This window comes from Podarcis raffonei, chromosome 11 (genome assembly GCF_027172205.1).
Source record: "Podarcis raffonei isolate rPodRaf1 chromosome 11, rPodRaf1.pri, whole genome shotgun sequence".
Classification (NCBI taxonomy): Eukaryota; Metazoa; Chordata; class Lepidosauria; order Squamata; family Lacertidae; genus Podarcis; species Podarcis raffonei.
Genome location: NC_070612.1, coordinates 37635794 through 37652471, shown reverse-complemented (window position 1 = coordinate 37652471; position 16678 = coordinate 37635794). Strand labels below are relative to the sequence as shown.

General features: G+C 39.6%; 1 protein-coding gene across 6 annotated transcripts in view; it reads right to left on the bottom strand.

Annotated features, from left to right (window-relative positions):
• The window catches only part of LOC128423342 (uncharacterized), a 106796-nt gene that overhangs the window by 66107 nt on the left and 24011 nt on the right, over positions 1–16678 (bottom strand). For all 6 annotated transcript variants that reach the window (XR_008332726.1, XM_053408418.1, XM_053408414.1 and 3 more), the window contains 2 exons: positions 9967–10197; positions 665–823 (listed from right to left, as the gene is read on the bottom strand). Coding sequence is in view for 5 of the 6 variants with exons in the window: in XM_053408418.1 (XP_053264393.1) it covers positions 665–823; positions 9967–10197 (390 nt within the window). In the remaining variant the exon portion in view is untranslated. The remainder of the gene's footprint in view (positions 1–664; positions 824–9966; positions 10198–16678) is intronic.

Below are 16678 nucleotides of genomic sequence, written 5' to 3'. Positions count from 1 at the left end.
ATAGAACATGTGAAAGGGCAAAATCATAACTGGAGATCCATCACTTGGAAAATGGGAAATTTTAAAGAAAACATTTGACCTCCTAACAAACTTCTACATAAACGCTTTTTTAAGATCCTGGGAAAGAAACACTGTTATTAGCCTGTTATGATTTAGCAGAACTTGACATGTTAAGCTAAGTTTTCTGAAATATATATATGTAAGAACAGGAATCGTCTTCACGTTGGGAAACATAAGATACTTCCTTGTGAACTTTTGCCTTTTGTTCCATGGAAGTTTTCAAGCTCCTTCCTGCTTGTTTTAATACAGCTCTTTGGTTCCTGAAGTGGGAAGAAAGAACGAGAAAACCTCCAAATCATATTTAAGTTTCTGTTTTAAAGGAATGGCTGCCTATTTTTCTGTGTGCCTCAGGAGCTGGCCATGAATAGAAGCATTCATAAGCTCCCATTGTACAAACCCACAAAAAGTGGCCTTGCCAGCAGGAAGTGAGACTAATGCCTGCACAGCCACTCAACAAAAGAATTCTAACCTTTATACATTAGCTGTGCGATAAGGTTTGTACAAGGGGAAAATTGACCAGTGACTGCAAAGTAGGTCAAATCTGTTAAAAAGAAGGGCGGAGGGAGAGGATGTTAAACTGAAATAAACTCCCCCATTTCCTCACCTGTTGCATTGCCATTTGCCTGGAATAATTTTGAGCCTTTACCAGGGCTTCTGCTGCCCTTTTAGCACGTTGCTGAGGGGCACCCTTGGGGAAGGCTGGAAGCGTCGCAAGCACATTCTCCACAGTGAACTCCTGGCTCAAGGAATTCTCCAGGATTTCCTGAAAAACATTGGGGGGGGAGTAGTAGTAAAAGGAGCACTTTACCCAAGGATAGTTTAAAGGAGCCATTCAATTTCTGCTCCTAATCACAGGTATCAACAGAAAACCCTCAAAGCATAAATTTAACTGCTAGGCGATTTTACCATAGCTGCAGCGTGTGATGATGGTACTCTTCCATCTTGCTTCATGCTGATGAAGCTGAAAACCACTTAATTTACACATGATCCTGTAACATGGTTAAGATGGTTGTCACAATGCCAGAGGTTACAGCAGGGTAGCTTGCTCAGATCCTCTGCTTCCCTAGCAGTGACACCAAAAGCACATCAAGAACAATAGAGATGGCAACAGAGTAAATAGCATCTGTCACAATGTCGCTCACATTTTAGTCATCGTCCACCCATTACAACGATGCTCAATGATGATGAGTTGCGTGGCAAGTCCCCTCCCCCATGTGAAATGAAGACACCGGACACAGAATTTTAGGTTAATGGGCATAAAAAGGCCACAACTTTATTGATTACAGAATTGGAAGGTATTGGCCTTAGGCATTGGCTCCTATCGACTACCCGGCATGGGGACCGGGGAGGGTTGTCCACAAACCGTGGGAGTCCTGTTGAAGTACGCCAACTAGGATCCCACGGGTGTCACCGCTCTGGGGCGTGCCGGAGGCCCTTACCTCCCTAGGTTTCAGACAAGGCCACGCCCCTCGGAGTCCTCTACCGGACTACCCTTACTTTTGGGGAAGGTGATGGCGCTTCCTTCCCCCCTTCATTTGCATAACAATTGACCCCTGCCAATGCCTAACCGCCAATACCAAAATAAGTTGTGACGTTTGCTACGAGGTAGGCGAAAAAACCAAAAGGCTTGAAGTGCGCCAACTTGGAAAAATTCCTACCAGGCCCCTTGCGGTGACCAACCGAAGTCCATAGCAAGGTCAAGGCTAGCTAAACCTAAAGGGAGGGTGGGATGGGAAAACCGCTCAGCTGGAAAGGGGGCAAAGAGGGCGGTCCCCGGTCGTGCCTAGTCTTAAATAGGCTAGGCCACGCCTCCCCGGCCCGCTGATTGGCGGGCCGGGTCGCTGACACGCCCGGGGATTCCCTAACCACGCGGGGGCAAGGGCCAGCCCCCGCGTGTGAGATGTGGGAGGGATTTCTGCCCGCAACCCCCTCTCCTCCCAGGTCGGAAATGGCTTTGTGTAGTAGACAATACACCACGACACAAGTTTTGCAAGCTTCTTAGGGAGGTACATTTTAAGATTTGACTTATCACCTGAAATCAAGCAGTAATTAGAATTGTATGCCAATAAATACCAAATTATAATTCAAACAGACCTTTCAAAACAACAATAACCCACAATTGTCTATTGTCACATAGCCTTCAACATAGGATTTTTTTCCTATATTGAAAGCTACATGTACAAGGTTAAAATAAAAGACACTGCAAAAGAAGGTATAATCCCCTGTCAGGTTCAGAATGATGGAATTTCTTCTCTGCTTCATTTGAAGTTTATGTCTACACTTAGTGCTACAAAACATTTTGAAAGTGTACAATTAATAAGAGAAACCACACAGCAGGCTGTGGAGAAAATATTTTCAGCCAGGGATTTAGGTGCCATGAAGCAGAGGTCAAAACCTCTATGAACAGACTAATTTACTATAAATCTTTTCAACTTGATTAATGTTGTTGATCTCTGTGATAAAATAGAAAACCCCAGTCAGGACTAGCCTCTCATGAAGAGTGTGCATCAAATGCAATGGAACTTGGACAATAAGGATCTGAATGTTAAGTAATAATTGGGAGTAAAAGTATAAAAGGGCAAAGAATAAACTGGGTATAGATGGCAAGAAAATTGAGGGATATGGGGAGGAATCGAATTGGTGTGTTTCCACTAACAGAAGACACCAATTGAAAACTGTCAGAGATGGTCCCCTGCCCCACCAGGGGACTCTCAAAAGCAGAAAGGGGGTGCAGGAAGGTGTGAGAAAGAGATTGTGCAAGTTATTGCCACAAGTAGAAGAACATTATTAGATTTAGCTTTACTTTCCCCCCGTAGCACTGGATTCTAGTGCATGGGAAAGAAACGGCATAATACATTTTTCAAAATACACATCGAAAGCACCTTTGAATCCATTTCCTTTTGCCATTTTAGCTGTATTAATTGGGTAATGGATTGCATTCACAATCCACAATTACCCATGTATGAAATTGAGCAAGCACTTCTTGGCATCTTTATACAAGCAGCATTATGGATAAAAAACAGTATGCATCCAAGAGACGTAAAAAATAACTATTATCAAACCTATTAAAATAAACACAAAACATTGCTGATCTTGAAGTCATCAACAAGGTGTAACAGTGGAACAACAAGCAAGATCTTAGCATCTGAAAGGACTCCCATGGAATCTGTTTGTGGAACCTGTTGCCACAGTGTGTGTGTGTGTGTGTGTGTGTGTGTGTGTGTGTAGAGGGCTGAGGATTCCCTTCACAAGATTGAAAGACAAGGGAAGGGTGAAATGGCTGCTAAGCAATGCCAGTGACTTTGTAACTTATAAAGCGTAACAAAGAATTTTCATAGATTTGACTGTGGTTTTACTGTATGTGTAGCAACTGTTGATGTTTCTGCGTGATACCATGGCCTTTGGTTAGTGAAATAAAAGTTTATGATGTTGATGATGACATCCTCATTTAAATTATTATTATTATTGTTATTACTCTCCCTAAATTCCCTCTAGAGGACAGTATACAGATAAGGATACACCTGCCACTGGTGCAAGACAAGGGAAGAACAGGAGCAATTGTTCCCTGAGAAAACCAGGTTGAAATTTGCTTTTTGTCATACCCAACAGCAAGCAGAAGGTAACAGGCATTGTCTCCCAGTCTATCATCCTGACAGACACTTCACTAATAGGTAACAATGATCTACCTGAACTTTCAAGGACTTGCTGTGCATTTTCTTGATACAAATTAAATGCTAGTTTATGCTTTGCATCCTACACCCAACACAATGGATTCACTGGAAGACGTTAAGTCCTACGTTTCCCCTTGCAGGTAAGGCATTTCAGTCAATACGAAAAAGCAATGGGCATCATTTTTCATCATAATGCTGCTTCTCAGAAATGCAGCTAAACAGATGAAAGTTTGAGATCTCAGATGGGGGGAATGTAGGCGATATTTCTGCCAAGACAGAAAAGAGAAGAGTCACTAAGATGGTGGGCAGCTTCCTTTGCTCAGTTTGGGGCTCGTCTTCTCCCTTCTGTCTGGGTCTTGCAGAGTAATGCTTCCACAGAATGCAAAGATCAAATCTACTTTTTACCCAAATGCTTCTGGTAGGCAGGGTGAGCCCACTTATAGCTGTCATGTGATCCAGGAGCATATTAAAATTGATAAAATTAGAGTACAGTGCTTTACAAAAGCACCTCTCGGAATAGTGAGGAACAAAGTGCAGGGATGAGATAAGAAGCAAAGCGATAACAGTGAAACTCTACTTCAACAGAACATAAAACGTGGCCGAAAGCTCTGACATAGATACACCATGAAATGTAGCTGGTTGAAGTGTTGAAAATTATTTATAGAAAAGTCAGGTTTTTAAAGCAGTGACCTGGGAGGTTGTGCACCGCTTCTCCTTCTTCCCTTAAGAGAAGCTCCTCGTCCACAAAACTTCAGAGTGCTTAATAGATCTTATCTTAGAAAACCCTTTTGAAGAAAGTCAGTGTTGCCATTATTTTTTTAAAAAAAGATAAAGATAAAGATAGATCACAGCCTGCAACTTGCCACCAAGAAGGCTGAGCAGAAATCTGAATTGGGGCCTCCCGTATCCAAGTCCAGTACACTTGTCTCTTGGAAGACACTGGCTGTGTGAGTTGGTTTAATTTATATGTTTTATCAGTCAGAGCATTTAAATCACCAGTTAAATAGGAAAACCGGTAGAAGCCATTACGGTGGCAAGTTACTGCCATCTACAGACCAAAGCAAGTAGCATCTACATCACAGACAAGCAACCACTTCTGCTACTTGATAATGTAGGTGGTAACAGCCTGCTGTAACACACACACACCCCATGAGAGTGAGAGAGACATAGAGAGCTTGAAATTAGAGATCTGCTTCGTCTACAAATTCAGATTTAATGTTACTAATATTTGACCCTGACCTTTCATCTAGTACTCTGTTGTACTTTAATAGAGCAGCAACAATGGAATCTGCTACTCTGAGTGGCCGGCAAGACCAACTCACCAGTGGAGCTTGGGGGTTTTCAATTGCTTTGGGACATATTGCAGTCTTTTAAATTATCAACTGATTGCTGGGTTTATTTTAGCCACTTTTTTAAAAAGGTTATTAGATTGCGCCTAATTTTTCACAGAAAGTCAAATGATGAAATTCTAAAAACAAATTAATATTTTAATCAATTGAAAGAAGATGTTTATTTGGTTAAAAATAATCTCATTGGTCAATCACCACTTCTAACCTACATGAAAAGCAATTAAGATAGTACCATGCCGTTTCTTTTGTTGTTGTAGCATTGGTATATGCTTGTAGCATTGGTATTAGCACAGCTTGATCATGCCTAAATTGATGCTCAAACAAAATGAGCTGGAAGACTAATCTGACAATAGATTGCCGCAATCAGTGTGAACATGTGCATTACAACTGTGTGGTTTTAAAACAAATACAACAGGTTATCTGGTGAGCATACAACTGATATTAATTGGTAATAGCACCATGGGTTTCTGTTAGCAACCTTGAGGATCAGCCATCATATTTAAGGCTCTTTTATGAATAATGAAACAAATCCATCAAATATAGGCATTTTCCCATTGAAATTGTTACAACCCAGTGATCTGGATTTAAATAAGTATATTTCGGGAAACTTTCCACTTTAAATATTCCTTATTTTGGTCTCCCAGGAATGGCGATTGCTTATAGCAGTAGATTACACATTCTAATCTGTTTGCACCATCTGAACCTAGTTTTTATTGGAAAAACCTAATATATATATTCTATAGATTTAAAAAACATATATATGTCTGATTGTAGAGTAAACTAAAAACAACATTCTCCCATGAGGCCAATAAGGAGGAGGAAACTGCATGGAAATGGCATCCATGCTAAGCCCAGTAATAACTTGCAGGTGGGAGGGAGATTGATAGAACATTATTTTACGGTACAGTTCTCATGTTAAAATGCTCATGCTGCTTTTGATAGATACGCATGATATATTACTTCCCTGAAAGTGAAAACACAATTCTTTCATGTATCATCTAAGGCAAAATTGCCTCTGGAGGTGTCCAGAAATACTGGCTGGCACATAGGAATTCTATTCATTACATTGAGGCTGCAATTCTTCAGGAAGCATTAACAGAAGAATTGCTAGAGATCCGGGTAACAACAGTGCCATTGCTTCTTGCTGTTCCAAAATCCATGTTGTAAAAAGAGCCCTTCATTTATTGAATCCCAGAACATTTCTTGTTTCACAGGCTTAAGCATCCTTGCAGATCCCAATTCAGTTATCCTCAGGGTACATTCAGACATGGGAAACATTGTGATAGTTTTCCTGATTATCATGCTAGCACTTCTGTTCTGTTTTCTAACATTCCTTTCACACCGCAGTACCTGTGGTGTTGGTCTAAACCACCGAGCCTCTTGGGCTTGCTGATCATAAGGTCAGCAGTTCAAATCCACATGACAGGATGAGCTCCCATTGCTTTGCCCCAGCTCCTGCCAACCTAGCAGTTCGAAAGCATACCAGCGTAAGTAGATAAATAGGTATCGTTACGGCGCAAAGGTAAACTGCATTTCCATCCACTCTGACTTCCATCAAGGTGTCCTGTTGCGCCAGAAGCGGTGTAGTCATGCTGGCCACATGACCTGGAAAAACGGTAGACAAATGCTGCTCCTTCTGCCTGAAAGCAGAGATGAGAGCCGCATCCCATAGTTGAATTCGACTGTACTTAACCGTCCAGGCATGTGAGCCCAAAGTTTCCACCTAGGCTGAAAGTTGTCTAATCAGAACCTAGGATTTGACATTAGAAAGTTAGTGTGCTTGAATTACTGTAATGAATGAGAAATTCATCTGAAGGGGAGGGGTCTGCAACAAATACTGGGCAGGTTGACAGTTTCTAAGATGCAGACAGAATGAGATGTGATACAGCAGAAAGTGTTAGGGGTTAAGAGTCTTTTTCTGGGGATCTGCTGCATTGTAGAAATAAATTGTTAGTTGCCATTTATAATCTGCTTTCAGATTTGAAAAAAGTAAATATTAGAAAGGCAAAAAAAGAAAAAAAGAGTTTATTGCTTTTACAAACTGCACGTGTCACCTTTGAGAACTGGGAAGCTAAATTTTAAAATGTGTATGTTATGTACAATTTTTTATAATATGGGTTGTAGTCAGCTATGTTTTACTCAGAGTAGACCTGTTGAAATTAAAAGCCCATAAGTACCTAAGGTCCATTAATTTCAATGAGTCTACTCTGAGTAAAAGTTCTTTGCTCACAACCCACAAATGTCATTTACAATCTCTCTGTTGCTTGCTCACATGTGACCTTTAAGACTCGACATCTAATACACCCAGGCAAAGGAGGTACTGCAAATGTTTCTAGAAATTCCAGCAATAAAAATACAAAATTCATATTCTCTGATTAACAGTTGAGTTAATTTTCCTTAGCCAGCTTGATTCCGTAGATGAATTACATAACGGAAAGATATTTTATAGCACAATTTAGCCAAACTGGTGAATTTCCTGGAAGACCCAATAGAACTCAAGGAATTTTGCTAAATCTCCACATCAAACTAGTGGCCAAAAGCATCAGCTGTCAGCTTCTAATTCCTTTCCCTTTGATTCTTGCACTCCCCGGTGTACACGCTTATTCATGAGACTTCAGGAAACCCCTTTTGTCTCCATCTCCATGGAAGAAGCCATAAAGAGACTACTAAATAATTCATCATAGCCACCCACTTACCAGTATCTCACTAACCTAAGGCACTAAATGTCCTTGCTTACTAACACCATAAATATCTGTTCGCAGCTCTCTAGAGGAGGTTAGGTGCTCATGTTCTCATATAAGGCGGATATTGCATTCAGAAAACAAATTAGAGATAATTAGGCCTGCATCTCTCTTAATTATTCATTAATACGTTTTATTTGCTAGGTCAGCTGATTCAAAATACAACCTCAGAATAAACGCCAGCAAAATTATATATAATATAGAAGACAGGCAAGACTTATATATCATATAAGCTTTTTTATGCTATTTGCTTCTGAAAGAATAATAAACAACTTTTTTTCAAAATAATGTTAAGGTTATTCAAAAACTAAATATAAAGTTGATTTTATACCAAAAAAGTAACTGCATACAGAGAAACACCACCCCCATATACTTCCCCATCTCCTCCTTTCCAAAGCTTTCAACTCATGAAAGGCTTCTCTGACTAGTTTTCAAGGCCCTCTCAACCCACCCCATTCAGTAGGCTCCCTTAACCCCAGTAGAGCATTTGGGGAGAGTGGTCCTTGGGGAGGAGGGGGCAAAGCACTCGGCTTCCATCAGTCTTCTTATACACATTTAACTCTGGATCCATGGGTGTGCTAGAGTCTTGAGCCTACAGATGATTGCTACAATTTGTGGTTTCTAAAGTCTGTACAAAGGACTGTAGCTGCTCTTCCCATTTATTGTTTATTTGCTTACTTATAACTTACTGGATATGGCCTCCATAGTGTTTGCAATCAATAAAGTAGGTTACATTGTCAATCCAAATTTGCTGTGATTATTTCATATGCAAGGGACATTTCTGTTCTTTCCTCAAAGGAAGATATTAGATGTGTAATACAATCCAAACCATGGCTACTTGGGAGTGGGCCCAATTGTATTAAATGGAGGGCTTACTCTCAAGTAAAGGCTTCTGGGACTGCAGCCTTAATTATTCAATCAAAAAACAAATTAAAACAGAAACAGTGTGACTTTAATTCTACTTAAAATGCAAATAATAGCAGCTTAGCTATGAAGTTGCTAATAAAGCCTCAGCCACAATAAAGATAAAGTAAGGATAAATGGGGAAAATTAATTTCAAATGAGATTATAAAAGCCTTTTTTTAGTTTTCTTCATTTGTTAGGCACCCAATTATCACATGGCTAATTAGACTGCATTATAACACACTTTAAACAATGCCCAAAGATAATAATCTAATATAATGTCACACTCTATTGCCTTGGTGGGGGAAAGGAAAATTGCTTACCAATATGCTCATTTGGTCTCACTGGTTTGAGGACCAAAGAGAATCTTGCTGGAAAATTTTCAGGCTTTAAAGTTCCCTATCATCCCCTTTTCCTGAGCCACAATTGGCTTTCTCCTCCCATCAATCTCTATATAAAAAGGTGAAACAATAAAATTTCATATTTTTTTCCTGCTCAAGCTACTCCTTTCAGTGGCATCCCATTCCTTCAAAGGAAGAAGCTGTTGGTAGCACTTACTCAGTTTAGATGCACATTTGAGTTTTTAGAAGTGTTGAGACCATTCCAATGTTTGCTCTTTGATAGAAGCGCAAAACCGTTCTAGAGGTGTTGCCAGAGGGTGGAGGTGGTGGGGGAGTGGGGGGTGGTTGCTGTTCTCCTGTTCTGCAGACAGGGATCCTTTGTTCAACATCAAATATGAGAGAGAGACCCCTTTCCACATCATACTGCCAATATGGAATCTGATGGAGCCTAGCTCCTTCCTGCATCACTGAGGAATTATGAGCAGCTCACACTTCATTGTCCCACTTTCTGGAAAGACTCTGGTGTGAGTAGGAATAATCATGCAGTGGCTCCCAGGGTATATATGTAAGAACAGATTTAAGTGAAGAATGTATTTGGACGCACTTGCTTGTCATCAAATAGTTCTATACATGGTGGTACATCTGCAGAAGATGCCTGTGCAACATTATGAATTGATGATAACTACAAGATACCAGCAAATTGATTTCATTTACTGCCTGAAAAGAATGGGGAGGGGACGACACTTTCCCCCTCCATCGAATAAACAGGAATGAAGTATGAATAAGAGCCAGAGGCAGACTAGAACTTGATTATACATACCTAGGAGAACGTAGCATTTTGGCTAGCATTTAAAATTGTTCTGAAACAATCCCTCTCCAGCCTGCCAAGCACAACACTCACCCAAGGTGCTGAAGGTACCAGAAGCGTCAAAGTGAGCAAATCATTGCAACATTCCTCCACAGACTGCTGACACTGAGTTGCATGATTTATCAGCCGAGCATAAACAGCAGTTGGTAGGATGTGCTGAGCTGCCTCAGAGGACATCTGTCCTGGGGCAAGAACAAAACCCAGATTTTGCCTCATGGCAAGCAGGTGTCTCCGCAGCTTGCTAAGTTTTGCTTCAAGAGCGCTCTGCAAAAACAAGAAAGGTTAAGACGAGAAATGGTAAACATTGAGGAAAGAAAAACAAGTTAAGCATGCCAGGTGAAAGGCCACACGCCCTCACTAGGTACCTGCAAGGCACCACAGTGGGTAGGCTGACATTTCCAAAACAATCACTTGGGAACTGTAGTGGAGACGTCAAACCCCAGGCATTCCACTGCCGTTCCCCCCGCCCTTCCAAGCCATCTGTGGAAAACATGTGTTGAGGGGGCATGATCTGACAAGGCATGAAACACAACAAATTGCCAGAATTCTAGCTTCTTAAAACAAATAAAAAAACAGAGATCAAAGCTACCCTCCAAACAGGGCTGATTGTTTTTCCAAAAGAACAGCTCATAGCTAGAGTAGTAAAAAGGGTTTTTTGGAGAGGGTGAGGGAATCAAACTTCTAAACAGAGTATTAGAAAACCATAAACAAGCCAATGTTTATCTTCTACCTACCACAGAATCCTGTGTCCTTTTCCTGTTTAAACCTTTAGCCAGCTGTATTTGCCATTTATTGAACAGCATGTTTTCATTTAGTATAGACTAAGAAGTCATTGCTAAGATCAAGCGCTCATTTTGAAGCAATTAGCATAAAAAGATTAAAATGTATAAATGCTAAGGTAAAGAAGAAGAATGTGCAGTTGTACTGCCAAATAACACCCCCAAATAAGACTGGTATACATTCTGAGAATATTCACATATTTAAAAGAATTTGCCAAGACAAAAACATTTGGATGCAAGTGTTCATGCAAATTTCTTCATAACACACACAGCATCTTGAATGCTACAATATGAGCTGTTTCTCTCATCTTTTATGTACAACTTTGAATACTTCGTTTTCATTCAGCACTTATCTGATGCTTCTAACTGTTACACATGATTATGCATTTCGCAGCTGACGTTGTTCTAAACTTCATATAAGTGACAACTTCAAATTAAAAATAGGTTTTTAATTCATGGATACTTTGCACACAGGTGTGTGCGTGCACGCACTTACAAACAGAAAGGAAGTAGTTATAGTCGTTTTGCTTCCAAAGGGAAACCAGGCATCAGCAAAAACCTCAGGTTATACAGAATTAAAAAGTAGCTCCTCTCCAGTTACTCTAGTCTCTTGCAGATAAGAATACAAAGCATTTAAAACATCCTGAGGTTGCCTATATATAATTTTCCATCCCTCTGGAAGTGAGCGGGCATATCTCTTTGCATGGTGCTCCTGAGCAGAAGAACAACCAACAGAAACTCACAGGGAGAGAACAAATTACATGCTAGGTTTGGTAACCCTCTGACACATCATCTCTGAACTGCATATAAGTACCAATTGAGTTTAGATACACAAATTCAAGCTTAAGTTCTGTAAAGTCATACATAGATTGGCTCCACTGAAATCGAAGTAATTCCTGAACACAACTGTAAACCTCATTTTATCTCAGCTCTTTACAGAAGATATGAAGGCAGGATGAAAGCTAGCTTTTTGTCTGCCCTCAGTCCTTCTCTCCTGGCAACTGCTACCCAGATCAGACAAGAAATAGAAACAAAAAGGAGTGTGTGCTGATGGGAAAGCGTCAGAGATATGAGGAAGGCTTAATTTTAGATGCAGAGTCAAAACTTGAACTGTAGGCAAAGACTCTCTGTTCACTTCTGGATAGCTAATGAGTCACAACAGCTGGTCGTCAACACAATAGCTAACAGAGAAACCTGTGTGTGTTGCATAGTATCCTGTAGCTTACTTAGGGTGTGCGGTCAGTGCATGTGTAACACTGACCAGGTCATTGTCACTGGGTGCAAACTAAGCATGCATTCTAGAGCACATCCCACACTACCCAGTGGATGATTATAGTGATAAGCAAGCTGTCTAGTATGGAAGCTTATCTGTCATTAAAGACCTTCTCACTAAGGAACCTCACTAAGGAACCCCTGATAAGCCCTCTAAGGAACTATGAGGTTTTCCAGTACACAGCTTGAGCATCACAATCTGATATCTGAATTTAAGTTTTTTTTCCTGTCCTCTAATGCTTTTAAAATTCCAAGTACTTGACAACCAATGGTGTCCCATTTAAAGAGCACTCAGTTATTTAGTAACTTCTGTAAAACACCTCAACAGGGAAAGATTGTTCCAGACTTTGCAATCTGTAATGGATAAAGAGTACTTTGTACTATATTTCTGTATTTAAAAAAAAAAACTATTAGCATTTTTTAAAGCATTACAGTATATATAAGCTTTACACTAATTTGAAGACTAAATATATGACACTTCTATTATTATTTTGCTCAAGTATCCTTGATTTTCATATTCTTGATATGCTCATATTTTTCATGGTGTCCTTCCATTATCTATGGTTTTCAGCGAATGCTTTTCTTTCACTAGACGGGATTGTGCATACCAAACGAACAGTGAAACCTATCCAGATGTTGAATGAATCTTTATTTGCGTCAGCCATCGGGCCGTAGCAATAAAACAACAATACGATATACACAAATAAAAAGTCAATTATCTAAAATACATTTTAGGTTTTGAATAAATAGTCAAATAGTGGATCTTATTCTAATTGCCTCAGCTAAAAACCTTCCAACCATACCTATCCAGATATGTCAAGCTGCCCTTGTAGTTTCAAGTAAGCACAGAAGTATTAAGAAAACACCTGTTGTATTTATAGATGCTTGGAGGCTGAAGCCAAGTTCTCACTATATGTTATATATATATTTCAGTATGTTCGTGTCTGAGTGCAGCTGGCTTTACAGTCTAGAGGTTGAGATATATGGCTGCTAAGAGGCTGCCTCCTCCCCTGTTCTCCTCAGTCAGTACAGCATGAGACTCTTGATCTCAGGGTTGTGGGTTTGAGCCCCGTGTTGGGCAACAGATCCTTGCATTGCAGGGCATTGGACTAAATGACCCTTGGAATCCCTTCCAACTCTACACTTCTATGATTCTCTTGCTAAGCTCAGCAAGCTAGAATGGGAAGCCTACAGAGAAAAAATTCTAACTACCAAAAAAAAAGGGGGGTTTCACTGACTGATCTTCAATTCCAAAATGTACATGTGTGCATACATTCCATTCCTCCCTAAGGTCCATCAAAGTCAAAAACAGATGATGGTCTGATGGTATGTTATGCATTGCTACGGCTAAAGTTATGTTTTGCGGTTGAGATAGCACCTGGAAGCCATCTCCAGGCTCTCTGACAAAGTGCATGATTTAGTAGTTGAATAAAGAAAATGAACCAAGGCATTCTGCAAAAGCAGTGTGAAACACATTTGTTTAAGCCAAGGGTAACCAAGGTTGTGTCCTCAATATGCTGTTGAGACTACAACTCCCATCATCCCTTACCTTTAGCAGGGTGGATGGGGCAGATGACAGCTGGAATGCTACAACTTCTAGAGGGTGGACACCACAGCAACCACCCCTGATTTAATCATTTCCAGTTAGAATCAGGATAATCTAGAAGTCTATATTTTAAATAATATCTTTGATTTTTTTTTATTGTTGTGACTCACCCTAAGCATGAGGGGCTGTACTTTCTAGAAACCTAGGCAATGTTAGAAATTATCTCACTGTCCTCTGAAACACATCATAGAATTGTAGAGTTGGAAAGGATGCTGAAGTCTCTGCATTTTATTCTAGTTCCTTCATTCAACATTGTGCTTTATTACTATTTTATTAACAAAGTCCTTCCCAAATAATTCTAATTTAGTATGTCTCCATTCGCAGGGTTCCAGCTCTGGTTAAGTGGAGAAGGATGAGCAAATAGATTTAACCTTCAACTGATAGAAAAAAGCAACAATGGAGCATAATAAGCAGAACCACACTTGATCTACAAAGAGCAAGTAGGAAAGGTTACCCAATCAAATCAGCTTTCATTAGCATCACAAAAGGCTTTTCAAGAGTTTCTAAATAACATCTAGTGTTGGCTCACCTATTTGAGCGTATTTGACTCTAGTTGAAGGCTTCTTTTTTGAAGTTTCTCACTATATGATTTCAAACAAAGATCTAAGAGTTTCCATGTTAAAAGCTGCTCTTTCATGCCAAATGTTTCCAATAGCCAATTCTCACTACAGCCTTCATTAGAGAAATTAAGCAAGTTTTATTTTTTACACAAGTGCCTGCATGAATTTGCCTTTTGCTTGTTAGCACGTTATCTCAATAAAAGGGAAGTGTGTGTAATATTTATCGTGAAAAATTTATCAACTGTACATGGAAAATAAATTACTCAGGCTAGAGTATTTTCCCTCTTTAAGAACATTTGCTGCCTTCTGTCCTTCTGAGAGCTGGAGAAGGTTTCATTCCATTATGTGCACACATGGAACTAAATATGAGGGGCTACACAGAGACCACAATGCATATGCTTCTTGACTGTAACTCCAGCATGCACCAAAATAGCCTAATATTTACATGGAAACAAGTTCCATTTAAATTAAAAGGATTTAAATTCAAGTACGTGTGTTCATTATTACTGAGTTTCTACTGTTGTTCTAAAGACTGCATATTATTTCAGAGTTCTACTTTAACAAGTACCACGCACCAGTCAGATTTGCAGGACATGGAGACTAAAATGAAAGGGGAAGTGTGAGAATTATTGATATGCTTTGGAAAAAGACTGAATGTAGCTCCCTTTGTGTTGCTGAAAGGTGACCTTTCCCCAGAACCAATTAAAATTATGAAATGCTCCAAGAACGTAAACCCGTATTTGTCATTGCCTTTAGCATGGCGCATTATAACAACTGTCATAGCAAACGGGGTTCTGATGCCGGGGCTTTAATTGCAAAGCTTAATACATGTATGTTAATATGCAACGCAAGCGCTTCTCAGCAGGTGTTCTATGTGATGAAGTTAGCTTCATGAATAATTCATCACAAGAGCCACTTCTGCCGAGATACAATTTGCAATGTTTTTCAAGCGAGATCAGTGAAAATCAGGAGCTGTCATTGCCAATTTGTTTCAGTCCAGATTCAGAAGGTCACACCCTTGACACGCAACAGAGGTTAGAAATGCCCTTTTCTTCTTTTACATGTCAGCCATCATATATACTTTTATTTCCACCCTTGCCTCCCTAGAACTTAGAATGCCTGGTATTATCAGGACAGTTCACACACACACAAAAACAAGCTCATGAAAAGCAGAGCTTTCTGTCAAATTTGAATAAATTTTTGCTTCTCCTGTTCGCAAACGTGTATTCCTGCTCTGAATCATGAAGTTAAACCAGATCCCCGGAACATCTTATATTTGGCCCAGTTCATTTATAATGTCAAGTTTGCATATTCCACCCTTCCCTCTCCCCTCTGCCACAGACACAGAGTAGAGATTGAAAGCATCCATTTCCTGTGATTTATCATTATGCCCATAGAGAATAAACTCTTGTTAGTATAAACTACAGTTTACTTATAACAGGCCAGGATGAAATGATAGTTCATGATTCCAGTGTTTCATTAAACCATAGTTGACATTAAACAGGAAGCAGATGCTTGAAACCGTCACATGGTCACCCAGGAAGGAGCGTGTAAAAGCCTGAGACTCAAGCAAACACATGAAATTATGGTTTAGTGTTGCCTCCAAGCAAGCTCATGCCATATTAAAATGGAGGATTCTACCTCATCCACCAGGTTTTTCTTATTTTGCTATTAAACAGTATTCACAACCTAGAGATACATTTCCAAAGTATGTTTAAATTTAGACATAAAATGTATAGAGATACAAAAATTCTGAACATCTTCATTGTGGAGAATAAGAGGGATGCAGGAAAGAGTCATTTTGTGTCTCTTATAATATTTTCTCATCTGATCTGACTTGCACCAATTCTTTATTTATACTTCTGCCAAGCATGTCTCTGCCCTCAGCCAGTGGTGGTAGTGTTCCTTTATGAAACCATTGCTCAGTGGTGGCTGATGAAAAGCATGGCAAATATGGTTGAATCCAACACATCATACTTAACATCCCATTGTACACAAGAGCACACAAAAATCTTATCAGGCAACACTGTGGCAATAATTCAGAAAACAAAAGACTGTCAATATACAGACATTGATTTGGTGCCAAGCCAGTATAGAAGTTTATCATCACACCTGCAGCCCCAGAGCTACGCTGAGAAATGCTCTTGAACAAGATGCTTAACTTACCCTCCTCATGTCATGTGGTATCCAGCATATTCATGCTGGCATCACAACAAGGTTCTGACTGGGATATCTAAAAGCAGATTATCTTTTTGTATTTTCTTTTGCACTTAGATATGTCTTGTACAGTAATAATGTAAAAAAGAGTTATACTTGCATAAGTCACTTTTTTTGGTACAAGTCAAAATGTTATTCTGTAAAGGCAAATAGCTCTGCCTTTAATTGAGCATCCCTTGATGGAAATCAATATCCCCTCAAGTATACTTTTAATCATATGGGATTTTAGTCATTAACCAGTCTGAAAGTAAGAGGGGCAAATGATTCATACTAATGCTAATTAATTTTAATATTTTAAGGAATAAAAAAAG